This window comes from Dermacentor albipictus, chromosome 4 (assembly GCF_038994185.2).
Source record: "Dermacentor albipictus isolate Rhodes 1998 colony chromosome 4, USDA_Dalb.pri_finalv2, whole genome shotgun sequence".
Taxonomy (NCBI): domain Eukaryota; kingdom Metazoa; phylum Arthropoda; class Arachnida; order Ixodida; family Ixodidae; genus Dermacentor; species Dermacentor albipictus.
In genome coordinates this window covers 2,547,465-2,567,997 of record NC_091824.1, presented here as the reverse complement: position 1 = coordinate 2,567,997, position 20,533 = coordinate 2,547,465, and the positions used below count along the sequence as shown (strand labels likewise).

General features: G+C 44.6%; 1 protein-coding gene across 15 annotated transcripts in view; it reads left to right on the top strand.

Annotated features, from left to right (window-relative positions):
• Positions 1–20,533, top strand: part of lili (LMBR1-like protein) — a 362,867-nt gene that overhangs the window by 101,484 nt on the left and 240,850 nt on the right. For 11 of the 15 annotated variants that reach the window (XR_011513797.1, XR_011513798.1, XM_070536776.1 and 8 more), the window contains one exon: positions 6,116–6,219. The exons of the other annotated variants lie outside the window; for them this stretch is intronic. Coding sequence is in view for 9 of the 11 variants with exons in the window: in XM_070536776.1 (XP_070392877.1) it covers positions 6,116–6,219 (104 nt within the window). In the remaining 2 variants the exon portion in view is untranslated. The remainder of the gene's footprint in view (positions 1–6,115; positions 6,220–20,533) is intronic. 15 annotated transcript variants of the gene reach the window in all.

Sequence of the window (20,533 nt, the reverse complement as noted above, 5' to 3'; positions counted from 1 at the left end):
CTATTCTTGTGGAAGTACAGAACACTTCAGTGAAAGAAAAATCGTTTCATGCTCGGAAAGGTCTCTCGGATCTTGCTCAGCCGGAGAAGTTTCCTCGTCTGTTCCTTAACAAAAACCTGATGCAGATGAACCGAGAGCTCTTCCAGTCGGCCCGCTCCAAAGGAAAGGAAAATGGCTATAAGTTCATGTGGATGAGAAACGGAAAGGTTCTGGAGAGAAAGTCTAAGGGAGCACCTTTCATTTGAGTTGAAAAATTCTTGAATTTGGATAAGATTGCCAAGACATGGCTGACATAGCGAGTATAAAATGCACTGACTTTGCGGATGAAAATAGTTTTTTTCTGATGCCTCCACCAGCAGTTCTAAAGTTGCGCATGTGAACATTCGCAGCCTTCGGAAACACTGGAATCAGTTTTATGCCATCACTTCATCATCTCACCGAACGTTCGATGCTTTTGTACTTGCTGAAATAATATTTCTTCCGAGAGCATTCCACAGTATTCATTCACATCACATCACATCATTTTATTTTCCTTAAAGACCCCTTTTCGGGTGTTTACATAAGGGGTGGGGTTTACAAGATGCAGGCGTTTACAGAAGTCGAAAATGTGGATGGACAGGTTATGGCAGTGATATGGTGGGGAAGGCTGTTCCAGTCAGTTGCCGTTTGTGAAAAAAATGAGTTCATGAAGTACAGGCTTGTTGACGCAAAACTTGAAGAGGGTGACTGATGCGATGGGATCTGCGTGGCGGGGGTGCGCAGATGTATGGTTTTTGCCTTAGGGGTGAATAAAAGAACTTGTGATACAAAACCAGACTGGCAATGCGACGGCGAGCAGAAAGATCCCACAAACCTGATTGCAATTTTAGAGATGACATGCTAATGTCGTACGAGTATGAAGAGTGAATAAATCTGGTAGCCCGGTTTTGTACACCTTCGACCGCATTTGTTAAATATGCTTGAGGGTTCCATATGGGCAATGCGTATTCCAGTTTAGTTCTGATAAGGGAGATGTATGCTTGTAGTCTGACGTGTTGAGGGGCTTCCCACAGGTGACGTTTTAAGAAACCTAATGTTTTATTTCGTAAGGCTTCAGGTTTCTGCGCCGTATGTGAGTATTTGAGCATTTCCCTTTGCTCGCGTGGGAAGGCGGCACTTGTTAAGTCACCATCTTTCTTTTTCTCATCCTTGTCCACTTTCACTTGCACCTAAAGCAAACAGTGTGCAGGGCGCAACAAGGTTTATCGCACTTGGACTTTGTACGAAGCATGATGCGACTCCACTTTGGTGGTCCCTCTTGTCATGCGGTGCGCAGTTGGAGAGGTGCGTTTGCAAGCAGCCGCTTGTATTTCAATAATTTGACCATCTGCATCCGTGGAAGGTTCCATTTATTGTCTCGGCATTCCTTTGCAGCAGCAGTGAAATTTCATTATATTGAAATTGCATGCAAGAACACTTCGTTATAGTGAGGTTCTAAACACATGGTGTTCTATGAACGGGAGGTTACAAAAAGTTAAATATGTACTTTGTTAAATTGAGAATTTTTTTATATTGAAGTCAGTTATGTCTACGTTTAACTGTAGTTGCAAGTGACGGTCCTTCCAGTCCTAAAGCTTTTTTCCGCCCTTGGTTGCGTCTTCACGGAATAAGACGAACCAACTAGCTCAGCAATAAAATATTGATAAGCTGCTAGTTGTATTGGTTTCACTGGGTTTCTGCCATTAGTTCTGCAAGGTGGCGCACTCTGAAGCATTTGTTATTGTGAGAAAGAAAAGTGGTTGCCATAAAAAATAGTTGTTGGTCCTTTTAAAGCAGCTAATGAAGCTGTGCCTCTTCAGTTCTTTGGTGTAAAAGGAAATACGTATTTGTGCATACTGAATCCAATCTCAGTAAAATCATTATTTGAATACACAATGTTGGGGACACAGCCAAAAAGCCATTAATTGCCTTGACGGGGACTGTGCCTTGTTGCAGTGCAACTGCAGCAGTTACTGCATGTGAAAGTGCAAATAGATATGGTACACATATAAAGGCTAAGTACAAGCAGCTACATGTACATTATACAGCATTATACATTGACAAATAAAGCAAAATTTATGTGCATTCGAACAAGTGAATCAGTAAACGAAGGTAACAAAAGCTAAAAAAAAGCATGCCAGAAAGCTTTAGTTAATTTCTTCTAATTACAGTAAAACCTTGTTCATACGTTTCAGAAAAAAAAAAATATACGAACTGGGAAAAATGTGATTCAAGGTCACTAAAAATTTTGCAGACTCAAATGTAGTTTACATCTGTGTAATGTGAACTATAGCGTGAATCATTGCAGCGTGAGACGCCGATGCATGCTGCCCAGCTGGTGGAGCTTGAGTAGTCCGAAAAGTGTGTTGTCACTTTTGTGGCTTCGGCAAGCTTACGTTCGTGCTCTTCAAATTCGGCCTGTGTCAGCTGCTCTTTCAGGTGGAGCATTTTGGTGGGAAGTTTTGACATGCCCACTCAGCGAGAATTGTTGCAGCATGAGAAGCTGATGTGCCTCGAGCTAATGAGGCGCAAGTTGCCTGAGATGTGTGCTGTCGTTTTAAGACTGTGATGGAAAACCAAAGTGAAATCAAGCTGGTGGGCAATGCCGGAAATGCTGCGAGCGAGAGCAAAATGTGATGCTTACTTTGTGCTGCCATTCCCAGCAGCGGGTCGCACGTTTGGGTTTATCGCCTATTAAAAGCTGGCAGCATGCTTCCTATGCCACACCCACCGTGAAACAATAGGTGAAGATGCAATAGGTTTGGTAGCGATAGCTGTGTATGGTGACGACTTTTGAGGAGATTTGTTGGTACTGAAACAGGGAACCGAGTGAGTGGTGGAATTTTCACATTACACGGGCGGGTGAGTGCTGCGGGGAAGCTGCTGTTGCAGGCACCTACTGCTTTCGATTGTGTGTGCTTCACGCTATGTCTTGTTCATATGGGATTTAGTGGCCAGAAAACCCATTGTATGATCACAGCTAGGCAATTCACTGCACGTTGATGCTGAAAGATAGTACAGTTGAAACCGGATATGTTGAACTCGAAGGGGATTGCGAAATAGTTTGATGTATCGATAATTCAATATACAAAAATTGTCTTGAGACGCTGCTTGCGGTCGCGACAAATCGTGACTTATCGGAGCATTCAAGAACAGCAAAGTCCATATGCACAACGTGAAAGCACACTTTATTTGAGAGAATACAATATCACTAATCTTTGATGGCTGCTTCTTGCTCTAGGAAATAAAGTTGAAAACACTGCTTTCGATCTTCTTGAGACTTTCCAGGTGCAATTGTCTGGTGCCCTTCATTCCACAGCAACAACGCTGAATCAGACTGGCCAATCCAGCCTTCATCACCATGGAATTGCCTTCCTGTTAGATGCCAGCAATTCCTGCCACAATGTCCTCGTCAGCTAGAGCGGCTACAGCTTGAACATCGCTGTCAGCGTCGACAAAATCGTCAACAGTCACTTCATGTGGGACAACACCTGGAAAACGGGACAAGTTGCGAAATGCCTTGTGCAAATATCCCTATTCATCTGAGACTTCTGGACATTCGTTCATGGCCACTACAGGACCTGCTGTGTGGAAACAATTGGCTACGGTGGCCTGCTTCACGTTGTTCCAGGCGCGACTGATAATCTGAATGGCCCTTAACAGGTTAGCCTTCAGATTGACTCTCATGTGGAGGTAAATAAGGAGCTGCTGAACAAGTCTACTCTTGTAGCTAGCCCTCAGTGCCTTTATGATGCCCTAGTCCAGTGGCTGCAACATCGGTGTTTTGTTAGGCGGGAGAATTTTCAATTCTGTATTCTTCAGCTTGGAAGTGGGGTGATGGGCCGAGCATTTGTCAACGAGAAGGCAGACTTGGCGGACTGACTTGCCCAATTCAGTGTCCCATGCCTTAAGCCATTTCCGTAAAAGGCTGCCATGTCATCCACACTTTCCTGTTAAAGCTGTAGCGTACTGGAAGCTGCTTGCAGTTCTTGAAGCACCTAGGTGACAGACTTCTTCCAATCACCAATGGCTTCAGCTTGCAAGATTCATTCATATTTGCTGCGAGCAAAACCGTAATGCGCACTTTGCTCATCTTCTCACCGTGACATGTGCTCCCTCGGAGGTCGAGCATCTTGCATGGCAGCATTTGCCAGAAAAGTCCACGCTCATCCGCATTGAACATTTCTGCAGAAGAAAACTCGCGGTGATCTTCGACCACTCGTCAGAAAGCCACTGTTGCATTTCCTGGTTGCTGACAGCTTCACTTTTGCCTGAAATGGCCTTTTTGACAGTGCTGTGGCGGCTTTTGAACCTCTGCAGCCACCCAGTGTCACCGCAAAAGTTTTTCTCGCCGAGAGCAGCTGCGGACCATTTCGCCTTTTCCATCAACATAGGGCCATTCCCGAAAATGTTTTTAGCTCGGACCTCCAGAAACTACGGATACGATGCTTTCTCAACTTTCTCAAAAGCCGCAGGGCACGCAGAACATGCTCCAGAGTGACTTTGCTCAGCTGCTTTAAGCTTGATATCTTCCTTTGTTTTGAGCAGCGTACTTAAAGTGCTCCGTGGAATGCCAAATGCACCAGCTACCGAGAACTTCTTCTTGCCCTTTTCGACACTCTGTATGATCGCCAGCTTGGTTGTAAAGTAGAAAAATTTCCATTTGTTTACGTTTGCAACCACCCTAGCTTGCACTACACGACAAAGCCGCATGTCACCCACACCACCCACGGAATGTTCACCACACGCAAAAGAAAGCGACAGGTGTTCTGTGTGGCATGCACTGATCTGGTTTTTCGGCACCTGCGTACTGCTACAAAGGAGAAAAAGAAAAGTGGGGAGGACGGAGAGAGAGCTTGGCAGCACTCGGCAGTAATGGCCATAATGGCGGCATGTGCCGTGCATGCCTCCCTCACACCGCTGTTTGCTTTTTCGCATTGTCTCCCCTACTATGGCTCCATTGGCCATGTCTTCTCTATACCGGCTTTCGCCAAACCGGTTTTCTTGTTTCTTCACGCACGTGGCTTGCAAACGCCCCGGGGCGCTGCGCCCCAAACGACCGCGGGAGATGCGAGGGGTATTGGGGAAAGCGCGCACCTTCCAGGGTGTGGCGCTGCTCTAGACTGGCCGTTGCCAAGCCGGTTTCTTCGTTCTTTCATACACGTGGCTTGCAAACGTCACACAGCGTCGTGCGCCTAACGACCGTGGGAGATGTGAGGGGCTTTGGGGAAAGCGCACCTTCCAGGGCACTGTGCTGCTCTATACCAGCCATTGCCAAGCCGTTTCCTCATTCTTTCACGCACGTGGCTTGCAAACGTCATGTGGCGTTGCGCACAGAACGACCGCAGGAGATATGAAAGGCTTTAGGGAAAGCGCACCTTCCAGGGCGCAGCGCTGCTCTAGACCAGCCGTCACCAAGCCAGTTTTCTCTGCGCACGCAGCTTGCAAACGTCACACGGCGTCTCGCGGCGAACGACCGAACATGGGCGTAGGAGATGCCCTGTGCTTTTTGGGGAAGCACACCTTCCAGTGCGCGGCAAGGGGTTCGATATGTCAAATGACCTGCGAAATTAGAGTTCGGTATATGATGCAACTTTCCTATGCATTTGCACAGGATTTTCAAGGCGATAATCTATGTGTTTAATATAACCAATAATTCGAAATATCCGGGTTTGACTGTATTTTCTGGGAACGTATTAACTACTAGTAAAAAAAGAAGCGTAACTGTATTGGGTCATTTTTTGTGTTCTTGGTTGGGAACATTGGAACTGGGAAATCGTACGAAACAGAATCGTATCAATGAAGTTCTACTCTATCACGGTAATAGTGTTACCAAGGCTGATATTTGTTAGTTGAAAAGTTAGCATGATTTGACTATTTCTGGCTAGGTCATTCCAATTGTAGTGGAATGCAAAAACACTGTTTCCCGTAAGGTTGGCTGCACTTTAATATAACCCCATGAGGTCGAAGTTAATACAGAGCACTTTGGCATCCCCGGTAACCAACTGTGCAGTTTCTGTACATCATAGCCCATTTTATATTGTGGCCCATTTATTTGCGGCTGCTGCACTGAGTGGGCGTCTGTTTCCTGGCACAGGACTCTGGAACGAGATCTTTCTTTTCTCCAATATCTCCATCTTCATTCTGCTGCCATTTGCGTACCTGTTTACGGAGTCTGAGGGGCTCCCAGGTTCTCGAAAGGTGAGTCATTACACCATTTGGGCCAAACTTCAGGAGCAAAGTTAGTTGCAATCAGCACATAGGGTGTTTTTAACATGCTCTACAACTGTTCTGATGCAACATTTGAAGCAAGCACATGTGTACAAATTTGCGAAGGTAATCTTTACTATACGATAGAAGAGTTAAGTGCTGGGCTAGTTGGTGATCTTGCATACTGAAAAGATTTTGTGCTAAAAAACAACACACACAAAAAAGCGGACGACACCACGGGCGCTACTTCAACTTTTTAATGAGGGTGAAAGCACTCGACATATATAGCCTTCCACAACACCGCACATGCGTACAAGGCAACATGGAGTACAAGGTTTTATCAGAGTAGGCGCGATAGAAACTTCAGCTCAGCATCGTAAAGAAAAACCGACGTATCACTAACACAGTGTCGTCGTCTTTTTTGTGTGTGTTGTTTTTTGGCGCAAAATCTTTTCAGTTTACTATACGAGCACACAAAAATATGATAAACAACCGTGATCACTATGCTGATCGTCACATTTGTCTACAATGTACTATTTCATACAAGAACGAAACTTTTTAATTACTGGGTGCCTAAAAGGTTTTTGCCAAGAAAGGTGTGGGTGGGAAACTTAATGAACAATTTATTGAAACACTGAGGTCTACAAAAAAAAATGGCCAGAGTTCGTAAAGCCCTTCCTGTGCCTTGGTGCAGGCCTTCAAACTCTTCGAGAATGCATCCACAGTGGAACGGAGATATTGTTCATCGATTTCATCCGATTCCTTTGGAAGGGCATGCTGCAGGCTATTCATATTCTTGTGGAAAGTAACACAGGCCCTGCCCTCAACACAGGAAAGTTGAGTACATATAAGTCAGGTGAACAAGGCAGCTAGTGCAAACTGATCAAGTCCGAAAACTGGGTGCTGCTGCTCCATTGCTGAAACACCTTGTCCCTGTGTACAGGCCTGAAATCAACCTTTGAAGTGAGATTGCTTCCAGGGTAATGCCTTCTTCTCCAGAATGTCCCTCAGGTGGTTTGACCATTCCCTTTCACTCCCTGGTAGGTGAAAACCAATGCTGTTTTGCCAGTCAACGATGCACTAGCGCATACTGCAACCATGCCTGGGGCCCCTTTTGATTAATGTAGCAGCCACATTAATTCACTTCTTGAACTAATGAAATCGGAATTCAATCATTTTGGCATCAGAAACTTGTTCACTGGTGAATTGTTTTGTCAGTGTACAGCACTGCACAATGCCACTTCTGATAGAAATACTTGCGAAGTGTACGGCACATCTGAGTGATTAGACTTCGTAAGGTCATCCAAAGCATGTGCCTTCTGGACTGTGATCGAATGCATGCCCAGATAGTGTTTTGTGATGTTTCTGTTTCAACCTTTACTCATGCAAACTCCTTTCCCAATTCCCTTAATCTCTTCCTGACATTCCCTTAATCTTTTATCTGCTTTCTGACAATCCTCACCATCATTGCATATGCTGCAGTACAAGCTCTTACACTCCTTGCTCGATGTTTGACTGTAATATTATCCTGAAAGCATCAAAGAGGAGTTGTATTGTTCTGTGAGAAACAGCAGTGATTTCTACCATTTTCTTTTGCCAGGTCCCAAACCTAAAGAGAAGATTGATCTTGGTTCAAATGCATTTAGAAACTAGTATTGCCTTCAAAGTGTGAAAGTAAGCATTATCATGCTTCACCAATTCAAACAGAATGATATAAAATGCAAAAATGCAAAGCTGTAATATTATTTAACATCTACGACGAAAGTTAAACCAAAGTCCTTCAGTCCTTTTCATCTGGTCATGAAACTGCCCTGAATGTTTCATATAGAAATAGAAGGTGGTACCAGAGGTGCTGCCGCAAGTAGAAGGTGAACAATCTGCTATGCCAGATGGCTGCAACAACGAAAGGCCCACATTTATTTCAACTTGTTTGTAGAGTGAACATGCAATTGGAACTTTTGGCAAAATAATTTAATGTGCGATGGGTTAGCGATTAAATTGTTCACGGCAATGTTTTATGTCTGACGTTGCCCCCTTCCCCCCTAGTAGCCTTCCTTGCACAAACTGTTTTATTCGGCAGTCTCTATTTGCACTTTGTCAAGTTGGTTAGTTGGGTAAGTCAGTTATATTTGGTTTGCGGGTTCAGTGTGTTAGTTATTAATTACAGTCCAACCTTGATATATCAAAGTTGAACTTGCAGCGAAAAACTTTGTAAAATCGTGAATTTCGTTAATTCGAGGTTTTAAAGGTTGAGCATGAAAAACAACTTCAGCATGTGTGGTGCAGCTTGCACCATTACAGGGTGTTCACTCTTGCGCACGAGGAATGGTCAGCTCTTGCTTACTGATGCGACAAATGGCACAGCGGTGTTTCCTCTCTACCGCGTCCTAGCGTGTGCGCTTTGACAGTGGTTTTGCTGCTCAAAGTTTTCATGCAGAAGGATGCTTGCAATAACTTTTGCCTCGGCCGACATAGTTTTTTGCTAGATTTACTAGCCATACAGGCTCGAAGTACATAATTGAAATGGCCAAAAACTTTGTTAAATCGAAACCTTGTGACGAAGTTACATTGTTAAATCGAAAAAATAAATACACAACTAAGATTGGGAAATGAAAATAGTTCATTACATCTTAAATTTTGTTAAATCTAGGTTCATTGTATTGAGGCTTGTTGTTGATTAGTTAAGATGGTAATTATATTTGCTTAGTTATAGTTAGGTAAGGTATTAGTGAATAGCTGTTATTTCAGGTAGATAACTTAGTTAATTAGTTGGTTAGCTTTGCTAGTTTCATTAGTCTTGTTAGTTACCTTAATTATTTAATTAGTTTAGTTGGTGTATTAATTATTATGTAATTAGTTTTTGGTTGAGCATGTTTTGTTACTGTAGTTTGTTACGTTACTTATTATTTAGTTAGTGTAGTTGTTAGACTAAATAGTAAGTTATGTTTGATAATTCGTTGAGTGATTACCTATTTGTTTCATTAGTTAATCAGATGATTAGATTTGCTAATTTTGTTATTATTTGGTGATTAGCAGTTCGTTAGCAATTAGCTTATAATAACTAAGTAATTGAATAATAATCTAGTAATAATTGATAATAAGTTTTGTAACATGGTAATTATTTTACTAATCATTTGGTTAGCTTTGTCAGATTGAAACCCAGGCTTTTTTATATGCAATTACATGAATGTGCAACATGACTTCTGTTTTCGATTTCTAACGATGTAGTAGTACAAGCATGCAATTTTGATTATGAATTAAGCCACTGTAGTGAACGCAGTTGAACCTGGAAATGAAACAAGGCATTGTAGTTGTTTAGAAATAGTTTGTTTTTAAGTTTCTGAACACTGTAGAGAAACAGGGCGACAATTGCATGCTGTGTCGACAATATTCACGTGCCAATACATGCCCTCGACCCTTGCGCAAGGCAAGTGTAGGCACATAATGCCTCCGACATCCGTTTAACGTCTGCTCCAGTCCACCTTCTACTTGCGCCAGTGCCATGATGTGTGCACTGCAGGTGCTATATAGCGTTGTAATGTTATATATTGTGTTACGTGGATGCTTCATGACCAGCTAGAAAGTATTGAAGGACCCTGGTTGCACCTTATAAAACTCAGGCTCAAGGACCTTTTGGTTGCCCGGTAAAGAGTTTGTCTTGTTGTGTGAAACATTTTGTAAGCATAATGCTACGGAATAGTATTTGCGATGACAAAGAGGCAAGCAGGGTGAAGACGACGAAGACGATTAGAGGCTAGCGTGGGCTGTTGCCTCTTGGCCCAGTGCAGTGTATTCACTTGTAAATATACTTGTATATAGCTTTTCGTCTGCGTCTTCCTATGTAAGATATCTGGTGGAGGTGGATGTTCCCTGTACCTCGTCACAGAGCTTCGCAGTGGACGGTATTGTTTAATACCACTTTAACCATCCACCTCATATGCGTGTCTCATTCTTAAAGGTGCAGCGGTGGTGTAGAGGTAGAACATCTGCCTCACGTGCAAGAGGACCGTGGTTCGAATCCTGGTGCCCCTCAATTTTCCACCGGATCAAAAAAAGAAAAAAAAAAAGAAAAAAGAAATTCGCATGTTGATAAATTGCATAAAGAGGCCTGGAGTGCGGTCTGATCCCGGTGACCAGTACTGGTAACACACTCCCTCACCAGAGCAAGATTGGCCACCCTGGGGCAGCACTTGGCCACAACCTCCTATATGAATACAATAATCAATCGCGTTGATCACCGACTATTTAAAGGCCGTCAACTTCGTGGAACGTTGCAGTCAGCGGCAAACCTTTGTCCTAGACTAAACGTTTGCTTCGTTTTTGGCAGGTGAGTGTTGATTACACCTGTTGTAATTCATCAGTTTTTGGGTTTTGCCGCTGACTGCACCATGTCTTCTTTATGTACTTCTTGTTCAAAAGCCATACCGAGAGATGGAAGATTTATGAGTTGTTCTACCTGTGAGGGCGAATTCCACCTGGGGAAAAACTGCTCGTCAGTTTCTGATAGCGCCTACAAGAAGATGAGTACAGTGACACGTGAAACGTGGAAGTGTCCTTCATGCAAGGTTGATTCGGTTAAGCAACCAGACGAGGCATCCAACCCAGGTGATAGTTCATTCTCACAGCAACTGTCTGCTCTGAATATGAAACTAGATTCTTTGACTACAACTGTTTCAACACTGATGGTGAAAATCGAGGAACTATTGTTGGTCAGGGAAGCTAGTGAAAAGGTTGCTTCGGCAGTCGAGGACATACGGTCCGCTATTGATTTCCTTTCGTCGAAGTATGACTCGGTGCTTGCTACAGTGACCACTAATCAGAATGAGCTTGCAGACCTTCGCTCACAAGTTCAATCGCTCTCTTCAACAGTAGTTTCCCAGACACAGGTGATTGACAGGATGAGTGGGGAAATAAATGACCTCGAACAATATGGCAGAAGATGTAACTTCGAGATTCACGGCCTTCCTGTCAAATCTGACGAAAACTTACACTCTTTCTTAAGTACTTTGGCAGGCAAGCTAAACATAACCGATTTTCAACAAGCAGATATCTCGGCAGTGCATCGGCTGCCATCCAGAGGCGACTATATTCCACCAATTCTAGTGCAAACACGCTCAATTACTGTTAAGCAGAAGTGGCTCGGGGCCCGGAAGGGCCTTCGTGATTTGGTGCATGACGATCAGTCTCCTCGGCTGTTTTTCAACGATAACCTGTCTCGGGCTAATCGCGAGTTGTTCCGTCTAGCAAAGTCTCGTGGCAAAGAAAAGGGTTTTGAGTTCATCTGGACCAAAAATGGGAAGATCCTTGCAAAACAGTCCGAAGGCGCGCCTCTCATTCGTGTCAACAAGCTTTCTGACCTTGAAAAACTAACATAACCATGTCTGACATTGGTTTCGTGAAGTGTTCTCATTTTTCTGAAGTCCAGAAGTTCTTTCAGCATCACACAGGCAATTCATTTCAGTTTACTCACGTTAATATTCGCAGTATACGGAAGCATTGGGACCATTTTTGTGCGCTGATTCACCCTTTTCATTCAAATTTTGACGTTGTTGCTCTCACGGAAGTGAACGTTTCGTCAGATGTGTTACCAAATTTCTCGCTGCCAGGTTACCAATTACATTCTTATACTCGTCTACAACGAACAGGAGGAGGAATCGCAGTTTTTGTTAAAGATTCTTGGTCCGTTGCCGAAATTAGTATTCCATTTACTCAAGCAGAAGTAGTTGCGCTCTGCCTAAGTACACCTTGGTTGTCGTTGATTCTACTCGCAATTTACCGCCCTCCGTGTTGTAACGGTCGAATCTTTTTAGCCGAGCTTGATTCTGCAATATCTTCGTTTTCCAGTGAAGAACACGTGTGCATTATCGGGGATATGAATATCGATATTCTACGCCCAACAGTACCAACGGTCGCAGATTATCTTGACACTTTATCAAAGTGGGGACTAGAGACTAGAATCCACAGCCCTACACGTGAGGAATACTTATCTGGGCAGCTAGTCTCGTCTTGCATCGACCACATAAACGTGCGTTCTCAAAACCTGTTGGTGCGGTCTGCTGTTGTTGAACTCAAGCTTGCAGATCACTATTTCGTCTGCAGCTCGTTAACGGATGGTTCCAGCCACCCTGCACCTTTGCGCAGCCACCAAAGCGTATCAGTACTTGATTATAAGCGTTTCGATGAAAGAATAGCAAAGTACGATTGGGCTTCTTTTATTGACAATGTGTCCCCTGCAGACTTATATGACAGTTTCGTCGAGGTTTTTCGTTCACACAAAGCCGAATCTTCACGCATGGTGACCGTTAAGCAACGAAATTTAGACAATAAGTGGATGTCACCCGTAATACTGGAAGCCATCAAAGAGAAAGATCTGCTCTGGGCTCGATCAAGACGTGCTCCAAACTGTTCTGAACTACGATTGCAGTTTAAACATGAACGAAACCGAGTTAATGCCATGATCCGTGTGGCCAAGCGCAATCACTTTAGGTCTCAGTTTAACGACGCACGTTTTAACAGCAAGAAAACATGGTCATTGGTGAATAACCTGAAAGGAATGAGCGCTGCTATCTATAATGATACATATTTCATATCTCATTTCCATAAAGATGGACAGAGCATTGCGAATGACTTTAACAAACTATTTTCTCTGGTCTCTGGTGCATCTCGTACCCCGCCTAATGACTGTCCTATGCCTCCCAGTGTGATGGAATCTGCTTTCCTTCCTGACATTACCGAAAGTGATTTAAGGTGTATACTTTTCAGTCTTAAACGTAGCAAGTCTCCTGGTCATGACGGCCTCACTGTTTCTGAATTGTGCAGAAATTTTGAAGCGATTAAGGGTGTCCTACTAGTTATGCTTAATAGTATCGTTTCCAGAGGTATAATACCGACTTCAATGAAAACTGCTAAAGTTATACCTTTGTATAAGGGTGGCTCCAGAAACATGATGAGCAATTATCGACCTATCTCTATTCTACCATGCATTGGCCAAATTTTTGAAAAGCATCTATTACTTACCATGACTAATTTTTTGAATACGCACAATGTTCTATCACCTTGTCAGTATGGCTTCATACCAGGAAAAGGAACAACAGATCTTCTTGAAGAATTCTCTGACACACTAAATTCAGCTTTTGATAAGAATGAAGTCGTATGCTCTCTTTTTCTTGACGTAAGCAAGGCCTTTGATAGTATCTGCCACGTTCTTCTGCTTGATAAACTTTCTACATTGGGATTTCGAGGTTCGTTTCTACACTTACTTACTAACTTTTTACAAGATAGGCGCCAGTATGTGTCAATTTCAAGATTCCATAGCAATTTCACGGCAATTACTTCCGGAGTCCCACAAGGTTCTATATTGAGTCCTTTGTTATTCAATCTATACGTTAATGATCTTGCTAACAATATGCCTGTTTCATTGTTTCAGTATGCCGACGACACTGTCATTGTTGCGCGCGCAAAGAAATACACTGATGCTGTTACCGCATTACAGATGGCAGCTATTAAAGCCATGGACTGGTTTAAGTCTAACCTTATCAATGTTAATACTTCTAAAACGCAACTTATATGTTTTCATAACCCTTTAAAAAAAATTGAGTTGAGTCATCCTGTTTATTTGCACACTTCCTCCTGTTCTCATTGTAACTGTGTACCAGTAAAATATGCGTATTCGGTCAAATATCTTGGCCTGATCTTCGACAGTGATCTGTCTTGGAACTCGCACCTTTCTTTTGTTTGTCAAAGACTTCGCGCTGTATCTTGTGTCCTGTATAATATTAGATATTTTATGCCTTTTTCTGTCCGTAAATGTGTTACACACGCTCTAGCTTATAGTGTGCTTAGATACGGCATCACTATTTATGGTCACTGCACGGTTCGTTGGCAGCGCAGGGTGAATTCGCTTCTACGTTTACTTTTAAAGAATATTGCCTACGACCTGCCCATTGGTAATAACATTGATATTTTTAGAAGATTAAAGCTTCCAAATTTTAACGCTCTATTAACAGAAACTATTGTGCTTAAACATTTCTGGTACAGTCAGTTCACCATTCCATATGCTCCTGCACGTGATTTAAGACCTAAATACCGTTACTGCATTCCTCGCTCCTCAACCCGGTACGGAAAGCGCACGCGTCAATACTACGTACCTGCCTGTTTCAATAGTATGCCACCTAGTGTATTCCGTATGAGAACAAAATACGCCCTGAAAAAAATTTTGCGGTATGTCTCCGCATTACTTCCTGCCCCATAATGATTTAATCGAGTGTTACTCTCTTAATTTCGCATTACTGTCATCCTTTTGCTCTTGTAATTATGTTTCTATATCTGTCTCTATGAGTTGTTAAATTTTTCTTTTTTTGTTTTGTTTGTTTGTCGAGTTCGTTGCAACCATCTCTATTTTCCTTTGTTTTGCTAATGTTCGCTGTCTGCCAGGCGCTGCCACTCAAGCCCTTGGTGAGGCTTTGGTAGGCCTGATTTTGGTGTATGAGAATTGACACGAATAAAAGTACTATCTATCTATCTATCTAAACGCCGGCCCTCAGTCCCCTTCAGCTGCGAAGCAACTCACCATGGCAGCGGTCAGACCTGTGACGCAGCAGAGGGTGGTAAGAATCCCTGGATCCAGACAGGCCGCCATTGGAATCTGAACCTGGCAATGTTTACCGCTAGAACGTTATCTAGTGAGGCTAGTCTAGCAGTGCTATTGGAGGAATTAGATGGCAGTAAATGGGATATAATAGGGCTCAGTGAAGTCAGGAGGACAAATGAAGCATACACAGTGTTAAAAAGCGGGCACATCCTGTGCTATTGGGGCTCAGCGGAGAGATTAGAACTTGGAGTCGGATTCCTGATTAATAAGAATATAGCTGGTAACATACAGGAATTCTATAGCATTAACGAGAGGGTGGCAGGTCTTGTTGTGAAACTTAATAAGAGGTACAAAATGAAGGTTGTACAGGTCTACACCCCTACATCCAGTCATGATGACCAGGAAGTCGAAAGCTTCTATGAAGACGTGGAATCGACGATGGGTAAAGTCAAAACAAAATGCACCATACTGATGGGCGACTTCAATGCCAATGTAGGCAAGAAGCAGGCTGGAGACAAGTCTGCGGGAGAATGTGGCATAGGCACTAGGAATAGCTGGGGAGAGTTATTAGTAGACTTTGCAGAACAGAATAATATGCGGATAATGAATACCTTCTTTCGCAAGCGGGATAGCCAAAAGTCGACGTGGAGGAGCCCTAATGGCGAGGCTAGAAGTGAAATAGATTTTATATTTTGCGCTAACCCTGGCATCGTACAAGATGTGGACCTGCTCAGCAATGCGCGCTGCAGTGACCATAGGATGGTCAGAACTCGAATAAGCCTAGACTTGAGGAGGGAATAAAAGAAACTGGTGCATAAGAAGCCGATCAATGAGGTAGCAGTAAGGGGGAAAAATGAGGAATTCCGGATCAAGCTCCAGAACAGGTATTCGGCTTTAACTCAGGAAGAGGACCTTAGTGTTGAAGATATGAACAACAATCTTATGGGCATCATTATGGAGTGTGCAATAGAAGTCGGTGGTAACTCCGTTAGACAGGATACCAGTACACTATCGCAGGAGACGAAAGATCTGATCAAGAAACGCCAATGTATGAAAGCCTCTAACCCTACAGCTAGAATAGAACTGGCAGAACTTTCCAAGTTAATCAACAAGCGCAAGACAACTGATATAAGGAAGTATAATATGGATAGAATTGAACATGCTCTTAGGAATGGAGAAAGCCTAAAAGCAGTGAAGAAGAAACGAGGAATAGGCAAGAATCAGTTGTATGCGTTGCGTTAAGAGACAAAGCCGGCAATACCATTACTAATATGAATGGCATAGTTCAAGTGGCTGAAGAGTTCTATAGAGATTAATACCGTACCAGTAAAACACACGACGACGATGGAAGAGAGAATAGTCTAGAGGAATTCGAAATCCCACAGGTACCGCCGGAAGAAGTAAAGAAAGCCTTGGGAGCTATGGAAAGGGGGAAGGCAGCTGGGTAGGATCAGGTAATAGCAGATTTGTTGAAGGATGGTGGGCACATTGTTCTAGAGAAATTGGCCACCCTGTACACGCAATGCCTCCTGACCTCGAGCGTACCGGAATCTTGGAAGAACGCTAACATAATCATAACCTATAAGAAAGGGGACGGCAAAGATTTGAAAAATTATAAACCGATCAGCTTACTGTCCATTGCCTACAAAGTATTTAGTAAGGTAATCGTAAATAGAATCAGGAACACTTTGGCCTTCTGTCAACCAAAGGACCAGGCAGGATTTCGTAAAGGCTACTCAACAATACAATTCGCGCTATCATTCAGGTGATAGAGAAATGTGCGGAATATAACCAACCCTTACATAGAGCTTTCAATGATTACGAGAAAGTGTTTGATTCAATCGAAACCTCAGCAGTCATGGAGCTATTACAGCACTGGACGGCGTTCCCTAGTGCTCCAACGAAGCCAAGTTGTGGAAGGTGGCGCGGAGCAATCGGTGCGTGTTGATGTTATGGTGTCACTGGCTCCAGCTGATAGGGCTCGCCAGATAGTAGTGTTTGACTCTCCAAGCTTGTCGCTGCTTCGGGTCAACCACTGTCAGTTTTACTTCCGGTCGCTTAGGATAAAGTCAAATGTGTGTTCCGAGTGTGCAGTAGAAGGGCTGGAGCATCGACGGTTGTGCTGGTCGGGCATCGACTGTGGCCTTACATGGTCGTGATGCCAGGTCCATTGTCGCTCGTCATCTAATTGTACCTCCACCTGTGAATTGTGTTGCCTGGTGACTACAGCAAGGATTCAGCTTGGACCTGGCCTAAAATTCCTGGTGAATACTCTGTCTTGTGGTTGTGTTGGCACCCTCAGTTTCGTTCTTTGATCGTAGTCCATCTTCTCAGCGAGTTGTTTCTGGCGGACTGTTTTCCTTAGGTCTGGCCGCAGCAGATCCAATGCAGTCCTGAGCCTTCGTCCCATCAACAGCTTGGATTGGCACTCCCCTGTGACCTCATGGGGTGTCGACGTATATGATAACGGTATTTGTGCAATTTGTGCACGAAGGTCCCCTGGGCCAACTTTCTGTAATTTTACTTTCATAGTTTGAACGGCTCTCTCCATTGCACCATAAGAAGCCAGGTGATAGGGAGGTACTAACATTCTGTTCATGCCATTATTCTTCAAGAATGTCTTGTACGCTTCACTCGTGAATGCGGGTCCATTGTCCGATACCACCATGTCTGCGAGGCCCTGATTCGCAAACATGACCCGCATGCCTGCAATCATGCATTCCGCTGAGGGTGATGAAACGGGAAAAACTTCAATTCATTTGGAGAATGCGTCAATTGCAATAAAAGAGTGGGAGTTCTGGTAAGGTCTCGCATAGTCCACGTGGATCCTTGACGAGGCTCTGTCTTGGAACGGCCACAGCATCATAGGCATTGGTCTCAATAGTCTCTGTTGTTGGGAGGCGAAGCACTCTTGAATCGTGGTTACGATGCCACTGTCTAACAACGGCCACCACACATGACTTCGGGCGATGGCTTTCATTTTTGTGACCCCAGGGTGCCTCTCGTGTAGTACCTTGAGGACTTCCCCTTGGAGGCTGGAGGGTACCACAACATGGTTTGCCCAGAGCACGCAGTTCTGATGCACACTCAACTCATTGAATCGGGACACATACGGCCCCCCCCTCTGATGCTGGCGAGAGTCTGGTCATGTCTTGAACATGACCAGACCATAAATCCTGTAGCACTCTTGACAACACTGGATCTCTTGCGGTGGCTTCTGCAACCACGTTTGATGAAAGGACCCAGGGATAGACACCTTGAAGTGTGAATACCTCTGCAGGCGCCCCTGGAGAGCAATCACTTGTTGGCAAGGAGAGTCTACTTAACCCATCTGCATGGGCTATCAGGCTTCCAGGCCTACAGCTCAAACTGTAGCTGTACCCTGCCAGCCGCAACGCCCAGCAAAGAAGCCTCGGCAAGCACGTTTCCAGAATAGGCCTCTCAGCACCTAACAGGCCCAGCAAGTGTTTGTAATCGGTAGCCGCTTCAAATTTCCGTCCCCAGAGATACTGCCTGAACTTTGCGCGACACCGAACACGAGACCAAGGGCCTCCTTATCCAATTGACTGTAATAATTCTCAGTGGCTGTGAGGCTTCTTGATGCAAAGGCTATCGGCCACTCTTCTTCAGTAGGCCCTCTCTGTGCCAGGACTGCCCCCAGGCCATGAGGAGAAGCATCAGTGATCAACCCCATGGGTTTGGAGGGGTCATAATGAGCCAAGACATAGGCGGATGCAAGCAGCTCCTTGCTCTTTGCTGAACTGCCGTCCAGCGCCGCTTTGCTCCAGTGGTAAGCAAGCCGTTCAATGGCTGCAGTACATCTGACATGTCGGAGAGAAACTTTCTATAGAAGTGCACCAAACCCAAATAACTTTGCAACTCTCTCACATCTCGAGGTTTGGGAGTATTTCCTTGTCACTCACTGATGTCGGGGCCGTGCAGCTGTTGGGAGAGATGGAGTCGGGAGACGCAGGCGAGCACAGCAAACAGATTTTACTAATAACAAACCCAAAATAAAACACATTCAAAACTCAAGACTCAACTGACAAAGATAAACTCCACACATGAGTAGCCTAAATATGTCTTTATTATCCCCTACGTTCGTCCTTAGTGCGTTCCACGTGAAAGTCCGGCAACCCTGGCCTATGGCTGACCGCTTAAAAAAAGGAACACGCTTACAAGGTTCCGTTGGAGCACGTCACTCCAAGTCCGATGTGCGGAGGCTCTTGGACACTGTCAGTGCTCCTGCCGACTCTGCAAGTTTTGCATCCTTAGTATCGGCTGGCCAGCTCCTCTGTCTTGGATGCCGGCGTCACGAACTAAGTTGGCGACGTCGCATTCAGGCCTGCCTGGCTAGGCCTAACACCAGGCTCCGCTGCTGCCTCTCCGAGTGCCGACGAGAAGCCTGGGGGACTATCGTCTGTGCTGGTCTGCCGGAGAAGGGGAATCTGATTCCTGGAGTGCCCGGCACTGCTGTGGGAGGCTGCAGCAGGTCCAGGGAGCCTCGCTCGAACGTCGCCGAGGTTGACGGCCACACCCTGGGTCGCCAGCGTCACAGGCCTGTCCGAACCTCTATGGGTCCCGTTCCCGTTGCCAGTACGAAGCTGGTGCTCCAACCTGCTTGCCAAATCGATAATCCCACCTTGGCGCCGCGGCTTCTCCGATCACACCTCGGGTCGCGCGCCTCGAGGGCTCGTGCCGTTTGAACTGGTCCGTTGCACATCATCCTCTTGTTTTCTTTTTGTTTCCCCTGCCTCTTACATATGACATTTTCTACCAAACAATGCTGGGCACTGCCCCTTTACCACAAACAGAGGTAGCCGTCTCTCCTACTCCCCAAGCATTACATCGGCCACAAACCTTCCGGCGACTGGTTCCGTGTCTCCGCAAAAACTCCTCAGCTGTACGTTGGATAGTTCCAAGGCAGCTAATGGGAACAGTTGCATGAACTTTGTTTCACTTATGGTTGACACTCGTGCCTGTATCAAGTTCCACCTCTAGTCATCATCATCAGCCTGGTTATGCCCACTGCAGGGCAAAAGCCTCTGCCATACTTCTCCAACTACCCCGATCATATACTACTAATTGTGGCCATGTTGTCCCTGCAAACTTCTTAATCTCATCTGCCCACCTAACTTCCTGCCGCCCCCTGCTACGCTTCCCTTCCCTTGGAATCCAGTTCGTAACCCTTAATGACCACCGTTTATCTTCTCTCCTCATTACATGTCCTACCCATATCCATTTCTTTTTCTTGATTTCAACTAAGATGTCATTAACTCGCATTTGTTCCCTCACCCAATCTGCTTTTTTCTTATCCCTTAATGTTACACCTATCATTCTTCTTTCTATAGCTTGTTGTGCCGTTCTCAATTTAAGTAGAACCCTTTTTGTAAGCCTCCAGGTTTCTGCCCCGTAGGTAAGTACTGGTAAGACACAGCTGCTATACGCTTTTCTCTTGAGGGATAATGGCAACCTGCTGTTCATGATCTGAGAATGCCTACCAAACGCACCCCAGCCTATTCTAATTCTTCTGGTTATTTCCGTCTCACGATCCGAATCCGCCGTCACTACCTGCCCAAAGTAGATGTATTCCCTTATCACTTGCAGTGCCTCACTATCTATCGTAAACTGCTGTTCTCTTCTGAGACTGTTAAACATTACTTTTGTTTTCTGCAGATTAATTTTTAGACCCACCCTTCTGCTTTGCCTCTCCAG